The sequence below is a fragment of the Vulpes lagopus genome, chromosome 5, assembly GCF_018345385.1.
Source record: "Vulpes lagopus strain Blue_001 chromosome 5, ASM1834538v1, whole genome shotgun sequence".
NCBI classification, from domain to species: domain Eukaryota; kingdom Metazoa; phylum Chordata; class Mammalia; order Carnivora; family Canidae; genus Vulpes; species Vulpes lagopus.
Window position 1 is genome coordinate 71,074,276 of NC_054828.1, and position 18,082 is coordinate 71,092,357.

At 36.0% G+C, this 18,082-nt stretch overlaps 1 protein-coding gene across 7 annotated transcripts in view; it reads right to left on the reverse strand.

The window, feature by feature from the left end:
• ST7L (suppression of tumorigenicity 7 like) overlaps nt 1-18,082 on the reverse strand; it is a 114,010-nt gene that overhangs the window by 58,736 nt on the left and 37,192 nt on the right. For all 7 annotated transcript variants that reach the window (XM_041754681.1, XM_041754682.1, XM_041754680.1 and 4 more), the window contains one exon: nt 236-386. In XM_041754681.1, coding sequence (XP_041610615.1) covers nt 236-386 — 151 coding nt within the window. The remainder of the gene's footprint in view (nt 1-235; nt 387-18,082) is intronic.

Here is an 18,082-nt window from a genome sequence, read left to right on the forward strand (position 1 = left end):
AATACATGGCAAAATACTGTAATAGTTTCTCATTTTGCTTTTCCTAAATGTAGCATCAATAAGTACATGAAGTATTTCTCCTACCAATAAACCAAATAAACACCTCTGAGTTCACTTTGAAAAAAATATGAACAACAATACTTCGGGACACTCAGACAATCTCATTTAGAAAGGCTGCCTGGGAATGCAATAACAGTCCAAGACATTAGTGGTACATTTGGAAAAGAATACTTACTGCCTTCCCATGTACACTGTAACAGGTTAAGAGCACCTTCTATTCTCTTCCAGTGCTGAAGATGGAAGAAAGCATAGGCGATTGCTTCACTATCCCCTCGTTTCAGAATGTGTTCTGGAGGTAAAATTAGACTTTTCATCTCTAGTAAATACTAGAAAGATAACACACACAAAGACACACCACAAGAAAATGAAAAATTATGTTAAGCTCAAACATGCACAAAAATGTAGATATGAATTTTATAAAATCAGTTTGATTTAAAAAACAAACATTAAGCTAGTTGAGATGACAAAAGGGTCACACTGATAATGTGTATAAAATGCTTATATGCAAATTCCAAAGATCAGAATATTCCTAAAGGCAAAAATAAGGTGCTAAATAGTTTATGTATAACTCTGCTAAATACAAAATGGAAACTCAGCTGAGGAAATAATGTGAGAGTAAATATTATTTTTCCAAAAGAGGATTAAGTATAAAGATCTAAAATACAATTTTGGAACATTTTGTGGTGACATTCTTTTTCCTTATTCCCATTTTACAGGTGGAGGAACTCAATTGTGAATAAGTTCAATTAGACTAATATTTACTGAGTGCAAAGCACTATGCTTGTTAGGAAATGCCAGATTCTCTGGAGCTTCCTAACATAATGAGAAAGATTTCTTTTTTTTTTTTAAAGATTTTATTTTATTATTTGAGAGAGAACGCACAAGCAGGGGGTAGGAGCAGGAGAAGCAGGTTCTCTGCTGAACAGGGAGCCTGATGCAGGACTCAGGGCTCAATCCCAGGACCCTGAGATCATGATCTGAGCCAAAAGCAGATGCTTAACTGACTGAGCCGCCCAAGTACCCCGAGAAAGGCAGATTTCTTAAGTTACTAATTATAACAAGACTATGTTGAGTGCTTTATTAGAGGTATAAACAGTGTATATAAGAATTTGGATAGGGCAGCCCCGGTGGCACAGCAGTTTAGCACAGCCTGCAGCCCAGGGCATGATCCTGGAGTCCTGGGATCGAGTTCCGAGTCGGGTTCCCTGCATGGAACCTGCTTCTTCCTCTGCCTGTGTCTCTGCCTCTCTCTCTCGCTCTGTATCTCTCATGAGTAAATAAAATAAAATCTTAAAAAAAAAAAGAATTTGGATAAAAGATATAAATTTTTAAACTTTTTTATAACAGCTTTATTGAGATATAATTCATACTTTACAATTTACCCATTTAAAGTATACAACCAAAAAAAAACCAAAAAAAAACCAAAAAAAAAAAAATAATAAAGTATACAACCAAATAAATGTATATAACTCAATGGTTTTTATTTTTTTATTTTTATTTTTTTAATGGTTTATACAACCATCACCACAGTCAATTTTAGAACATTTTCATCACTGCAAAAAGAATCCCCATCCTCTTTAGTCATTACCCTCTAATTCCCATTCCCCCTAAGCAACCATTAATGTACTTTGCATTTCTACAGATTTGCCTGTTCTGGTTATTTCATGCAAAAAGAATCACATAAATTTTAAAAAATCATATAATATATGGTCTGGTTATTTCATGCAAAAAGAATCACATAAATTTTTAAAAATCATATAATATATGGTCTATTATAACTGGTTTCTTTCACTCAGCATAGTGTTTGAAGGTATGTCCATATTATATCATATACAAGTACCTCATTCCTCTTTGTAGCTGAATAATATTTCATTATATGGATATACCACATTTGTTTATCCATTCATTATTGGATGAACAATTGATTGTTTTCACTTTTGGCTATTGTGAATAATGCTGCGATAAAGATTCATGTACTTTTAATGTGAACATATGTTTTCATCTCTCTTGGTATAGATCCAGGAATAGAAGTGCTGGGTCATATGGTAACTATACATTTAGGAGGTATTAATTATGATATAGGAGCTGAAAATAAACCACTTGATGGAATTTGGTATTTGAACTGATCCATAAAGATGCATAAAATGTGGATGAACAGATTGGACAGTTGGGTGGGGACACAGAGGGCTGTTGTACACCAACTTGAACAAGGCTAAGAAACAATACATTCAAGGAATTAGTGAGTGTGCCTGTTAAAGAAGTTATAGCCTAGGACACCTGGGTGGCTCAGTGGCTGAACATCTGCCTTTGTCTGCCTTCAGCTCAGGGCATGATCCTGGATCCAGGGATCGAGTCTCATATTGGGCCTCCTGCATGGAGCCTGCTTTTCCCTCTGCCTGTGTTTCTGCCTCTCTTTCTGTGTCTCTTATGAATAAATAAATGTAGTATTTTTTAAAAAAAGAAGTTCTAGCCTATCAATTCTTATTCACATACAAAATTAAATAATATCTTAAATTCTTGAATACTTGCCTTAATATTATAATCCATAACAAAAGCAGTACAGTCAAATGTACTAATTACATAAAGATGCAGAATTAACCACTTGTACATCATCTTTACTATTAAAGTGGTAACTTAAAACTTTTCAGAAAATATTTAGTTAGCTAAATATTTCCTCCAAAGACTAAGACCAGAGTACACTTCCCCTACTTGACTGGTTTGAAACAACCTGTTTGGTTCTACATAATTTGATACCAAAGTATGTATCCTAAGGTCCAAACCACATTAACTTATGCTATAAAATATAGAAAGAGAGACTCCTGAGAAGTGTCGTAAATGATATATTCTCACACTTCCAAATTCTGAGTTCCTCAGGTTGTGACACAAACTAAGGAAATAAATAACATACATTGGAGCTTAAATTTGTGAAACACTTTGTCAAACTGCTACAAGCAGGAAGAAACAAAAAGGTGTAGTGGTTTCAAAATTGAGCCTCTGGTTATTAATCAATATATATGTGTGTACTGTATGAATATATCTAAAATAATATTTTCTTTTTTTTTTTTTTATAAAATGTGCCTTTCCAACACTCACTGAGCTTAATGCCTGTTTTTAATTGCTCTTACTCCTATGCCTCAAGAAAGCTGGGGAGAAAAAAGAATAGTTACTCTTAATCTTGATGTCTCTGGCTCTCTCCTCAAAGTGTAAGAATGCAGTTTGCTCATCAATTTATTTTAGTAGATGTCACAAGCTATGAGATTATTTACTAATCCAGTTTGGGGACTTAACATTTCCCATTCAGTTTCTTAAAGGAATGCAGCAGAGGTTGTGTCCTGGTCAAGCAAAGCCCATTTGCTGCCTGGTTGGGTTCTCTCCCCTTAGTGCCGTGGGCCTATATTCAGGAGGGTAATATTCTTTCTAATCCTCTCTAATCCTTGCCCATTTTTTTAAAACACAGTAAAAGATCACTCGCACCAGGCAGCTGTGGGAAAATGGACTCAAATAGCTGACCTCTGACATGACTCCTTATGTTCTTAGCAAGTGCACTAAGAGCTTCTTCAGTAGGAAGCAAAAAATAAAAAATAAAAATAAAAAATAATTTAAAAAACGCGGCCATCACAATGGAATCTCCATCATGAATTATCTCATTTTTACAAGAAAATTGTTTTAATCCATAAACCAAGCTCTTTCTATTAAAATTATGTTTCACTTTACAGGTAGAGGAGACAAAGTATCCCAAATTATCTTCAATGAGTTTTAGAACCCTGAAGCTTTAATCTAAACCTATCTTGGTAGTCACTTAGCAAACAATCAGCAAAAGATATTCAGTTAACAGTTATTCAGCAAAACTTAGAGAAAATATCAGCTTACTATGTCAAGAAAATACTCTTTTGAACATCAAGTATATATTTTCACTTTTTAATGATCTACGTGACAATTTATATACTAATCAAACAAATAGCATGCTTACTAGAAATTGATACTTCAGGCATTTATATTTTAAAATCTTTGCTATTTAATCATTAAAAAAATCTTCCTTATGTTATTTTTCATTATGTCTTACTTATAAGCAAATGTCCTTTTCAATTTGACCTTAAAACAAAGCAATTCTTATTTTTCAGTTTCTAATAAAACACTGAAATAAAGTTTCACCCTCAAAATACAAGGGAAAAATTTCAGTTTAAAGAAAGTATCTTTAAAATGGTTAATTATAGGATGGTTAATTTTTTTTTAAGATTTTATTTATTTATTCATGAGAGACACAGAGAGAGAGAGAGAGGCAGAGACACAAGCAGAGGGAGAAGCAGACTCCACACAGGGAGCCTGATGTGGGACTCAATCCAGGGACTCCAGGATCACGCCCTGGGCCAAAGGCAGGCGCTAAACCACTGTGCCACCCAGGGATCCCTATAGGATGGTTTATAACTTATTTTATCTCCTTCACAAACTACTACTCGTTTTCTGCTACCCACCATGAGCTATAAGTTACTACACAATAGAAACCACATCCTTCACGTTCTACTATAGCACCTGGCACACTACCATCCTTCTCATTCTACTACAGCACCTGGCATTTAAACACTTACTGACCTGATCTGATATATATAGCTAAAATGTCTTCAAATTCTTATTTATTTATTTAAAGATTTTATTTATTTATTCATGAGAGACACAGAGAGGCAGAGACATACGCAGAGGGAGAAGCAGGCTCCATGCAGGGAACCCGATGTTGGACTCAATCCCGGGACCTGGGGATCACACCTTGAGCCGAAGGCAGATGCTTAACCGCTGGGCAACCCAGGCATCCCCTCAAATTCATATTTATATTTCAGTTTTTACTTAAAGATAGTTTTTTAACTCTCTGGGCAACTAAAAACAAAACAAACTTCTGCTACGTAGACTTTGTTTCTGTAAGAATAGAAAAGGTTGAAAACTGAAGAGTGGCTGATTTTTTTTCTGCTTCTTTTTTTTAAATCTTTTTTTTTTTTTTAATTTTTATTTATTTATGATAGTCACAGAGAGAGAGAGAGAGAGAGGCAGAGATACAGGCAGAGGGAGAAGCAGGCTCCATGCACCGGGAGCCTGACGTGGGATTCGATCCCGGGTCTCCAGGATCGCGCCCTGGGCCAAAGGCAGGCGCCAAACCGCTGCGCCACCCAGGGATCCCTTTTTTCTGCTTCTTAAAGTACACGCTTACTGAAAAAAAAAGTACACGCTTACTGTACAAAAAATTCAAACATTACAGAATTACAGAGTAGAAATACTATATTAAAAGATTAGAGAATAGGGGCACCTGGAGGGCTGAGTTGGTTGAGTGTCTGACTCTTGGTTTCAGCTCAGGTTATGATCTCAGGGTTGTGAGATTGAGCCACATGTTAGGTTCCATGCTCAGCCCCACCTGCTTGAGATTCTCTCTCCCTCTCCTCTGCCCCTCCCCCCACTCAGGCTCTCATGCTCTTCTCTCGGTCACTCTCTAAAATAAGTTAAAATAGGGATGCCTGTGTGGCTCAGCAGTTGAGCACTCAGAGCGTGATCTCAGGGTGCCAGGATTGAGTCTGAGGATCAAGTCCCACATTGGGCTCCTCACCGGGAGCCTGTTTTTCCCTCTGCCTATGTCTCTGCCTCTTTCTGTGTCTTTCATGAATGAATGAATGAATGAATGAATGAATGAATGAATTTTTTAAAGATAAATTTAATTTTAAAAAACTCTTAAAAAAAAGATTAGAGGGATCCCTGGGTGGCGCAACGGTTTGGCGCCTGCCTTTGGCCCAGGGCGTGATCCTGGAGACCCGGGATCGAATCCCACATCAGGCTCCCGGTGCATGGAGCCTGCTTCTTCCTCAGCCTGTGTCTCTGCCTCTCTCTCTCTCTCTCTCTCTCTCTGTGACTATCATAAATAAATTAAAAAAAAAAAAAAAAAAAAAAAAAAAAAAGATTAGAGAATAAAAAAATAAAAAGGATAATCTAATTTATATTTGTCTGGATTTCTTTACACACAACATCCTTAAACATAGGATCAAACTTTTACATAACTCATTTTTTACTTCACAATATATCTTGTACATTTCTTGTCTCTAAATAGATTTAACTCATTATTTTTAATTGTTATATAGTGTTCCATTAAATGCTGAGTTATTTTATAAGAAATAACTTCATGCTGATATTGTACTACCATTCATAAAAGGTAAAAAAAAATAACATTAAGCAAAACTCATCAAAATATTAAGTAAAATGGCTTCAAATTCCAAAACATGATGGGATCTAAAATTTTACTTAACTTAGGTCTTTAAAGCAAATTAAGTCTAAAGTACAGACATGCCTATTTACTAAATGTTTATTGAATGCCTGTTATATACTAAGCAGAGTTTCAGATATAAAATGTTATGTTACACAAGAGTTCTGCTTTGGGAGAACTAAGGAAGAGATACATAAACAGACCAAAAAAACAAGCAGAACCAAACCAAACCCAAGATATGATTAAGGCACTAAAGGAACAGAGAAGAGAGAGCCATTATTTCTGCTTGGGAAAAATGGTAAAGATACCTCTACAAATGAGGCAACAGATGAGCAGGATTCTTGCCATGACTAGAGAAGAGATTAAGCATATATACAAAGCTAGGGAGACAGGATGAGATATGACCTATCTAGGGAATAATGAGATAAGGAGCAAAGCAAAAGTGGCAAGTAGTAAGGTTGGAGACAGATGCAGGGCCTAGACTATGAAGGTTTCTGTATATGCCATACTAAGAGGTTGGCCCTTATCTGATAGGTGACAGGGAACATGGAGAGAGATCTTTACGCAGAGTAGCTTTGCTGTTTTGAAGACAACTCTGGCAATGGCCAGTATGGAGATGGGATCATGGCAGGGAGACCATTGAGAAGTATTTTTTAATCATCTAAGCAAAAGATGGAAAGTATGAGATTACTTCTATAGTTTTATCTGTATGTTTAGAAATGCATAGAAAATGCCTGGTGGGCAGCCTGGGAGGCTCAGCAGTTTAGCGCCACCTTCAGCCCAGGGCCTGAGCCTGGGGACCCCGGATCAAGTCCCATGTCAGGCTCTCTGCATGGAGCCTGCTTCTCCCTCTGCCTGTGTCTCTGCCTCTCTGTATGTGTGTGTGTCTTTCATGAATAAATAAATAAAATCTTTTAAAAAAATGCCTGGCAATAATATAAACCAAACAGAAACAGTGGTTATGTGAGAGAAGTAGAATCGGGAGAGAAAGGATTGCATTTTTTATTTTATAAACTTTTGAAGGGTCTGATTTCTTTTTTAAGAAGTATTCATCACTCAAAATAACAATGATAATTTTTAAAATAGCAGGTAGTGAGGGTATACACTGGTCAGTGACAGAGGGGATAGAGTAGATGGCTAGATCTGAAAGACATTTCAAAGGCTATAATACGAGTTGGCAGTTTAGAAAGGGCAGAAGTAGAGATTAATGGTGAGAAGATGATAATGAAGCCATACATCAAAATACAGAAATAAGGAAGGACAGACAAATTGGAGAAGAAATTTAAAAATAAGATTTTAAAAATTCAGTTTGAGGGGCACCTTAGTGGCTCAGTCAGTTAAGCATCGGCTCAGGTCATGATCTCAGGGTCTTGAGATCAAGCCCTGAGTCAAGCTTCATGCTCAACATGGAGTCTGCTTGTCCTTCTCCCTCTGTTCCTCCACTTGCTTGCTCTCTCTCAAATAATAAATAAAATATTTTTTAAAAATTCAGTTTGAGACACACTGAAGTAGCTGAGGTACCTATCAGATATCCAGGTAAAAACTTCCACAACTGGATAGAAATATGAGTCTATAGACAAGGAAGGGAGCCAGAGTTATAACATACAGGTTTGGAAATTATCAGCAGCCAAGGCCGGTACCTAGTATACGCTGCAGGACTTTCCATTATTACCTCCAAATCACCCTACTTTATATCTGGGACAAATCACAAATCATTGAAACAGTTTGTATCCAACTGGGGACAACACCCTCAAACGACTACTCAAGTCTCTTGCTTTTCCCTAAAATTAAAGAAAACTAAAGCTATTTTAGAAGTTATAGTTTAAAAAAAAGACATAAATGATGTATGGTGTGAGGTCTTTTTTACTCTAAAATCATACCTATGCTTACACTCAAATTCACTTTAATTTTGAGTTGCTTTGATCTTTATAATTTTTCTTTAGATTACTTTGTTTCTATTACCTTGTAAATCTTACAACAGCTTTTGACCAAAAGCAATATAATTCTGACCTGAAGTAATGATAATACTTTATAATCTTCCTCTTAAAAGCAAAGGTTAAAGAAAAATCTCTCTGAAGGCATCTGAAATTAAGGTACTTTGCTCTTGATCAGTCATGCACATCAAGAACCAATTTATCTCTGCAATTAGTTTTCTCAGTGCACATTTTATGAGATTGGACAGGCAGGCTGAATGCAAAGAGTCTACATGGATGTGTATCGGGGTGGGCGGGGGGAGGACTAAAGACTGTTCCCAGATAGAAAGTAAACAGAATTGCAATCTGAATAAATTGAAAGAAAACATAATACTCCTGGCAGCCTCAGGAGCAAAGAGAAAGTGATATTATATTGAAAGGAAAAGGAAGGGAGACCAGAGAGTGCATTTGCCACAGGAAAACTCCTTTCCACATCATCTTACAGAACAGTACCTTAGGGGATAAGCATTTTATGTATCTACTCTTCCACCTAGGACAGCATAAGACAACAGAAAGGCAGAGCCCGCACTGTGCCCTGAGTTTGGGTCAGAGACTTCAAAACCACTTCCCATTTCTCCCTTGATTCCTGCTACATCACTTGGTCTCAATCAAGCGCGTGTTTCCCTCTTATCTTTCACATATGCTGCTATAATATAGGTAATCTGTCCAATAAAATGTAAGCTTGCTCTGAGACCTGTTATCTTCTATTAGCGGATGGGACTCAGAACATCATACACGCTTTAACTTCTGATCAACCAGAATGGGTTTTTCCTTTTTCTGTATCAATTTATTTTTAAAATTCCCCTTGCACTTAAAGAAAGTTCAAGACGTGGTCTGGTTTCTTGGCAACACAAACCAGCTTCTTTGTAAAATAGGAAATAATAATTTCTAAAAGCTACAGATAATATATTCTGAAACATGTACTCAAGTTGTTATTTGTTTTTATTTATTTTTTTTATTTTTTTTAAATTTTATTTATTTATGATAGTCACAGAGAGAGAGAGAGAGGGAGAGAGAGAGGCAGAGACACAGGCAGAGGGAGAAGCAGGCTCCATGCACCGGGAGCCCGACGTGGGATTCGATCCCAGGTCTCCAGGATCGTGCCCTGGGCCAAAGGCAGGCGCCAAACCACTGCGCCACCCAGGGATCCCCTGTTATTTGTTTTTAAATGTTCTACTTTACTCTTCCCTCAGGAGCTTCTCCTGCCAGACACAAATAAATTGTCTTCCGGGTATAATTAAAATTAGTTATTACCTGTCTCAAGAACTTCACCTTTACCTCATCTCAACAAAAGAATCCCCAAATCTGACACACACTAAGGCCATAAGCGCTAAAATAATATCCACAAGAAAAGAGTGCATATAGGACCAGCTTAAGCAGGAAGAGAAAATGGTAGCAGAAGTGTACTAAAGCAATAATCACCAAGATCAATACTCTTGCCTGACACACAGACATTGTTTTAAGTGCTTCATATATATCATTGCATTTAGTCAGAAGGCATGATACTGTGACAGTGCTTTCTATGCTGAGTCAGATTCATTTTTACTGAGGTATAATTTAAAAACAGTAAAATACACAGACCTTATGACCGCAACTTGATGAGTTTTGACAAATGTAGACAAGGAACACCCAAATGAAGACATAAAACACTTCCATTACCCCAGAAAGTTCTCCTTTCCAGTTAATACTCTACCTTGACCACCTGAGGCAACCACTGTTCTAATTTCTACCAGCACAGCTCACCTTTCAACGTCACGAGTGGAAACATTAATTTTGTACTCTTTTGTACAATACTATATTTTTTAGATTTACCCATATTTTACTTTAACAGTTCTTTCTTTTTATTGCTGAATAGCAACTCACTGAATAAATATGTTGCAATTTGTCCACTTATTTGTAATGCACATCTGGGTTTTTTCAGTTTGGGGCTATCATGAATAAAGTTGCTATGAACGTTCACATCCCTTTTGGAAAAACTCAGTTCATTTCTCTTGGGTTTATAACTTGGAGTGTAATTGCTGGGTCACAGAGTGAGATACAAATTTAACCTTATAAGAAATTGTCAAATAGTTTTCTAAGGTAATTGTATAACATTTTATACTTTTAGCAGCAAAGTGTCAGAGTTCTAATGGTTATACAATCTTACCAACATGTTATCAGCCTTATTAATTATAGCCATTGGGTAGGTGTGAAGCAATACCTTGCTGTGATTTTATATTGCATTTCTCTAATAATTAGTGGTGTTGAGCGCATCTGTATGTGTTTATTGAACATTCCAGTATCTTCTTTTATGAAGTATCTGTTGAAGACTTCTGGTCATTTTTCACACTTTTTATATTTATATACTCAGGATGGGAGCCCTTTGCCACACAAAATAGTTGCAATTTTTTTTCCTGTCTGTAGCTTGCCTTCTCATTTTTTTTAATGTTGTCTTCAATGCACAGAATTTTAAATTTTTGAGAAGTCCAATTTATAATTTTTTCCTTTTATAGTTCAATGCCTTTTGTGTCCTTGGAAATCTTTACCTACTTAAATTTCAATGATATTCTTAGATGTTTTCTAGATGTTGTATAGCTTTAGCTTTTAGATTTAGGTCAATGATCTGTCTTAATGTTTATGTATGCTAGGAGAAAAATTCATGTTTCCCCCCCCATTTAGACATCCAGATGTTCTACCACCATTTGTTGAAGAGTGTTTCCTTTCCCCATTGAATTGCATTGGTACTCCTGTAAAAAAAAGTCAATGGACAGTATACATGTGGATAGATTTCTGGACTTTCTATTCTGTGATTTTGTTTTTAAGATAATTATTTCAGGGGATCCCTGGGTGGCTAAGCAGTTTGGCACCTGCCTTTGGCCTGGGGCATGGTCCCAGGATCGAGTCCTGCATCGGGCTCCCTGCATGGATCCTGCTTCTCCCTTTGTCTGTGTCTCTGTCTCTCTGCCTCTCTCTCTGTGTCTCTCATGAATAAATAAATAAAATCTTTTAAAAAAAAAAAAGATGATTATTTCAGGGGTGCCAGGGTGGCTCAGTCAGTTAAGCGTCCAACTCTTGGTTTTAGCTCAGGTTGTGATCTCACAGGTTATGGGACCAAGCCCCACATTAGGCTCTGTGCTCAGTGGGGAGTCTCCTTGAGATTCTCTCTCTTCCTCTTCCTCTGGCCCTTCCCCCTTGCACTGAAGCTGTTGTGCGTGTTCTCCCTCTAAAATAAATAAATCTTTAAAAAAGGTAATTATTTCAAATTTAAATATAAAAATTATAAATTTAGAAGAATTTGGTGGTAGTATGCTTAGAAAACAAAGCTTCAATGAAATATTGCCGTAAGTTATTGCTAGATTCTAAATTAAAGCTGGACAATACTATTTTAACTGATATGTAAAGTGTCATAAGTCAACAATCACATCTACATAGATCACTGACGTTCATGGATATAATATTTACAATTTTAATCATCTATGGTATCTCTAAACATCCATAATTTATAAAGCCATCATTTTGCTAAGGTATAAATTTAAATCATGTGCTCTGAGGCTTGTGCATACATATAAGGAACTTATCTAATGATTAACCCTGACTCTTCAACATCCACATGTCAGCAAGGTTCATGACCTATCCTCATGTTTACATTTCCAGTGTGAAGTTATGTTATAGTGGTATTTTCAACTATCAAGATTCAAAATGGTTTTGGACCACATTAATCAAGAATGTCAATAGCTTACCCTAAGAATAATGTTATTGAGTACCTTCTATAAAAAGACAAATTTAAAAGTGTTCAAAGGATTTGAATAAATATTTACCACAAAGGATTTGAATAAATATTTATCAAAAGAAGTTATACAAACAACCAAAAAGCACCTTAAAAGATAGATGTTTGACATCATTAGTTATTGAGGAAATGCAAACCAAAACCACGAGACACAGTTCACACCTACTAGAATAACTATAATCAAAAGACAAATAACAATAGCATGGATGTTCAGGAGTTGAATGCTTCAAACATTGCTGGTGGGAATGTAAAATAGCACAGCTACTTTGGAAAATAGTTTGGAAGTCTCTCAAAAAGTTAAACATGGCATTACCATATGATCCAACAATTTTCCTAGATTTATAGCCAAGAAGTGAAACCACATGTTCACACAAAAATGTGCATCACTGCATCATTATTCATACTAGCCAAAGAGTGGGACCAACCCAAATGGCCATCAACTGATGAATGAACAAAATGCAGTATATCCATATAATGGAATATCATTCAGCCACAAAAAGGAACAAAGTATTGATACTGCTACATTATGCTAAGTGAAACAAGTCAGACAAAAGGCCACACATTCTATGATTCCAAATCCAAAGAGAGAGAGAGTAGATTAGTGGATGCCAGAGATTAGGGAGAAAAAAAGAATGGGGAGTGACTATTAATAGGTACGGGGTTTCATTCTGGGGCAATGAAGATGTTCTAGTATTAGTAATGATGATTACTGTACAGCTTTGTGAATATACTAAAACCCACGGAATTGTGTACTTTAAAAGGGTGAATTTTATGGCATGTGAATTATCTCAATTTTAAAAAAAGAATACCTTCTATAAAACTCTTTGATGGTTGGATAATAAAGGACATGAGGGTGCTGTGGAATAGTCAGAAGGTACGAAACATTTTCTACTTAAAAAAGAACCTGACAACCTATTTTTATAGTAGCTGAAAGATGCACAATCTTTTTCTTGTTTGGTGGCTAAAAAAAATTTGAACCAAAGCCATAGCTACATAATGAAGAATAAGTCAAAATCCATGAAAACATGCTGTTCTTAATTTTTTGCTATTACTATCATAGTTTATGTTGAAATTCATTCAATAAATTAAAAAAATCTATACAATCAATATTAATGAAATATCTAAAGCAAATTCATAGCCTGAAGAGATTTACGTGCTCTTTCTCTATTGCACTTCTAATAGTTTCCAGCTTAGCAAATCACACAGCTCTAGACCTGTAGCCATTTCTATTGTAGTTATGTGGAAAGTTGCCAAAAAATATTTCCTGCTAAAACAGCTTTGTCCTTTGTCATTTTAGTGGTAAGAGTCATACAACATTTGATAAATTTGCATAATAAATTTATAAAAACAAAGATTAAATTTATGTATGTATGAATGTGTGTGTGTATGTAAAAGTCACTGTTCATCAGATTAAATAAGTTATTACAACCCACAGTTGAAGTTTGAGGAAGAAAACTGCTAAAGCCCTTTATGTTTGCTTGGTTCCAGCTGAAAGGCAGGGATAGAGAGCATAAAGGGGGGAGGAGTAGGAATCTGAGTTAGTACATACTTCATCACTTGTAAGACCCCAGCAAAAACAGCCTTAAAGAGCAGAGCTCTCCCAGTTCATATAACACCAATGTTATTTAGGTGGGATATTATCCAAGTTGTTGGAGCTTAAAATTTCTCCCAAAAACCTTAATAATGATCCTGTTTGAAAATACCCAGCCTAGGGGATCCCTGGGTGGCGCAGCGGTTTGGCGCCTGCCTTTGGCCCAGGGTGCAATCCTGGAGACCCGGGATCGAATCCCACGTCGGGCTCCCTGCATGGAGCCTGCTTCTCTCTCTGCCTCTCTCTCTCTCTCTGTGTGACTATCATGAATAAATAAATAAAATCTTTAAAAAAAAAAAAAGAAAATACCCAGCCTAAATTGTGTATCCACAAACAATACTGTAAAGCTTATAGCACCATTCTACTTACCTAGATATTTTGAGAGTTAACTATCAATTGGCTCTGATGTTGAGTAGGGAGGAAATACTTAAGTTTCTACTTACAAATAAAAATGTTAAATACATACATGTTATATACTAGTTTTATATATATACTTATACATTATTTCACTGAGATATTTATTTTCATCACAAAATTCATCATATTGTAAGTATACAGTTCAATTATTTTGGCTAAATTTATATAGTTGTGCAACCACTAGCAAAAAAGTTCCCTCATGCCAGTCTGCAGTCAATCCATACTCCCACTCCAAGCTCCAGGGAACCACAGATCTGCTTTTTGTGCCTAAAGTTTTCCCTGCACAAGAAATTTCCTACTAATGAAATCATATGTTGTTTTTTGTGTCTGGTTTCTTCCATTTAACATAAAGTATTTGAGGTCCATCTATGTTGCTACAAGTACTTATAGTTTGTTCCTTTTTAGTATTAGGCAGTGTTCCATTGTATGGAGATACCATATTTATTTGTTCACTCACCTGTTTGTGGACTGTTCCAAGTTTTCTGCTACTATGAATACTACTACTATAAACACTTGCTTATAAGTCTCTGTATGGATATACATTTTCATTGCTCTTGGGTAGAATATATAGGAATATAATTGATGGGTCATATGGCAAGCATATGTTTAACTGCAAAATTGTTTCCAAAGTAGCTATACCATTTTATATGCCTAGCAGTGATGCGGTTTCTCCACATTCTTGCAAACATTTGATTTTGTCAGTCTGTGTGAATATAGCCATTTGAGTGAGTATAAAGCAGTATTATATTATGCTTTTAATTTGTATTTCCCCAATGACCAATGATGCTATCTCTCATGTGCTTATTAGCTATTCATATAACTTCTTTGGTGAAGTGACTATTCAATTTTTTACTAATTAATTTTTAATTAAGTGGTTTGTCCTCTTATTGTTGAGTTGCAAGAGTTCTTTTATAAGTTCTGGAGAGCGAACTCTAACAGTCTATGACTCGTAAATATTTTTCTCTAGTCTTTGGATTTCCATTTTTTTTTCAAAGATTTTATTTATTTATTCATGAGAGACAGACACAGAGGCAGAGACATAGGCAGAGGGAGAAGCAGACTCCCTGCGGGGAGCCTGATGTGGGACTCGATCCCAGAATCCCGGGATCATGACCTGAACAAAAGGCAGATACTACCCTCCATTTGCTTCGACGTGGATGGAACTGGAGGGTATTATGCTGAGTGAAGTAAGTCATTCAGAGAAGGACAATCAGTATATGGTTTTACTCATACAAGGAATACAAGAAATAGTGAAAGGGATTATGGTGGAAAGGAGGGAAAATGAGTGGGAAAAATTAGAGAGGGTAACAGAACATGAGACTCCTAACAAGCAAGGGGTGGGCAGGGGGATCAGGTGACTGGGTGACAGGCGCTGGGAGGGGCACTTGACAGGATGAGCACTGGGTGTTTACTATAGCTTTAAAAAGGTCTTGAGGGTAGCCTCAGTGGCTCAGTGGTTTAGCACCGCCTGCAGTCTGGGGTGTAATCCTGGAGACCACGGATTGAGTCCCACATCGGGCTTCCTGCATGGAGCCTGCTTCTCCCTCCAACGGTGTCTCTGCCTCTCTCTTCACTCTCTCTGAATGAATGAATAAATAAATCTTTAAAAAAAAAAAAAAGGTCTTGAAATTGAGTAAAGTTGCATAACTTCTAAATTTGTTCTTCTTTCTCAAAATTGTTTTGTTTATTCTATGTTCTTTGCATTTTCTTATCAACTTTAGGATGAGCTTGTGAATTTCTACAAATAAGCTTGATAGGATTTTAATAGGAATTAGATTGGGGCAGCCCGGGTGGCTCAGCAGTTTAGTGCCACCTTCAGCGGGTGTGATCCTGGAGACCGGGGATAGAGTCCCACATTGGGCTCCCTGCATGGAGCCTGCTTCTCCCTCTGCTTGTGTCTCTGCCTCTCTGCCTGCCTCTCTCTCTTTCTCTCTCATGAATGAATGAATGAATGAATGAATGAATAAATAAATAAATAAATAAATAAATAAATAAATAAATAAATAATTTTTTAAAAAAAGGAATTAGATTGAATCTACAGATCAGTTTGGGAAGAACTGTGGTCTTAATATCTTTTTAATGGAGTCTTCTAATCCATATACATGGTACCTATCTCCATTTATTTAGGTCTTCTTATCTTCTCATGTTTGTGTTTAAAGTAAAAAAAAGTATCTCTAAAAACAGTGTAGAATATCTAGAGCAGATTCAATCTGGAGATTAATGTATATTATCTATAGAACAATTTAATTCGGGCAATGTCTGGGATTTCTACTACCCTCCCTCTACCCAAGTACCTCCAGCAGTAGTTTTGAAGACCAATGCACAATGCACATAATCAGAATTGTTACTGCTGAGAATACATTTTGTATAAGAGCATTTTTGAAGCAGAAAACAAGTCCACAACTACAAGGCACAGATAGTCATTTTGTTGAGTGGGAATTAAATAAAAATTTTAGACATCTCAATGACGTATTTAATTTGAATAGTTTGATTAATTACTGCTGCTTATCTTATCACACGGGAACAGATTTCCAGCCCATCTTGGATAATGATAAAAATCACTTCTGAAATGTTTACTGGGTATCAGGCATTCTTTTAAGCACTTTAATGATAAAGTACTTTAATCTTAATAATTCTAAGGGATAAGGAATATTAGCCCTATTTTACACATAAGGTCACTCAAGTCCAAAGAAGTTGAGTAACTTGTCCAAGGTCATACAGCTAAGAAGTAGTGGAGCCAGAATTTAAACCTAGGCAGTTTAGTTGCAGAATTCATTTTCTCAACCACTCGGTAAGCAAGAGAGCAAAGCATTTCATATAGGATTTTCAGACCTCTGCTTCCAGTAATGGAAGACTGAGTAATTCTAATCAACTCTCTCAGACAACGAAATATTTTTTAAAAACTAATCAAATATATATTAAATTAACAAAGGGTAGGGAATTAACAGTCCATAAAAGGCAGAAATAAGAGAAGTAAGCCATACTTGAGGCTGCTTTTACCATACAGACATTTGCCAATTCTAGACAAGATGGCTAAGAGGCTGTTCAACCTTTTTACTAGTTTTATAAAGCTAAACAAACAAAAGTCAGGAGTTCATGGTGTGTCAAGAGCAAGAGCCCTGGTAAAATCCTCAGGATTGGAACCCAGAAAGGCTGAATCCTAGGAATAAGGGTGAACCAGAAATAAACCCAAACTTTCATGGACTGCAGCCCAGTTTCTAGTCATCTGGGTAGATCAGAAAATATCAATCCCTGAAACTGGATTAAGGGGATTCTGTCATGCTGGTTGCTTCTTCTAGGCATTTAAGAGCAAAGAAAATCCTCTCTGAAGAAAGATACTATTATCTGAAGTTTCAAGTTCTTTCTACAATTTTTTCCAATAAAATAGTGGTACATAGTCAAAGAAAATCAGGCATAAGAGAAAACAAGACAAGTAGAAATAATGTAGCAGGAAAAAACACATTAGAGAAATAGACATAGAAATTCCAGATAGGTGAATTATCAGACTTTAAGTTAACTACTTTAACCTATTTTCAAAGAGATAAAAGAGTATATTTTAAATTTTGGCAGGTAATTACAAACTATAAATAAAACAGGATATGTGAAAAATAAACAGAAATTCAAGAACTGAAAAATGTTTCAAAGGAGTGAAATCACAGAGTATATGTTCTCTAGCCACAATGCAATTATGCCAGAAATCACTGATAAAAAGAAAATCTTCACATGTTTGGAAATTAAGAAAGAGCTGAATGGGATAAATATATCTCTAAATCAAAATGGAAATCAAGATGGAAATTAGAAAATATGTTGAATTAAGTTAAACAAAAAACATTGCTATACAATGCAGTTAAAATTATACTTAGAGGTTTTTGGACTTGAATAAATATATTAGAAAGAAGAAAGGCTGAAAAATAATGTATTAATCTAAGTATGTATATAAAAAGATACAGGAAATAAAAAATAATAAAATAGAGCCAAAGGAAGTTGAAGAAAGGCCATAAAGAGCAGGAAAGAATGAACCAGGAAACAAATAGACCGGA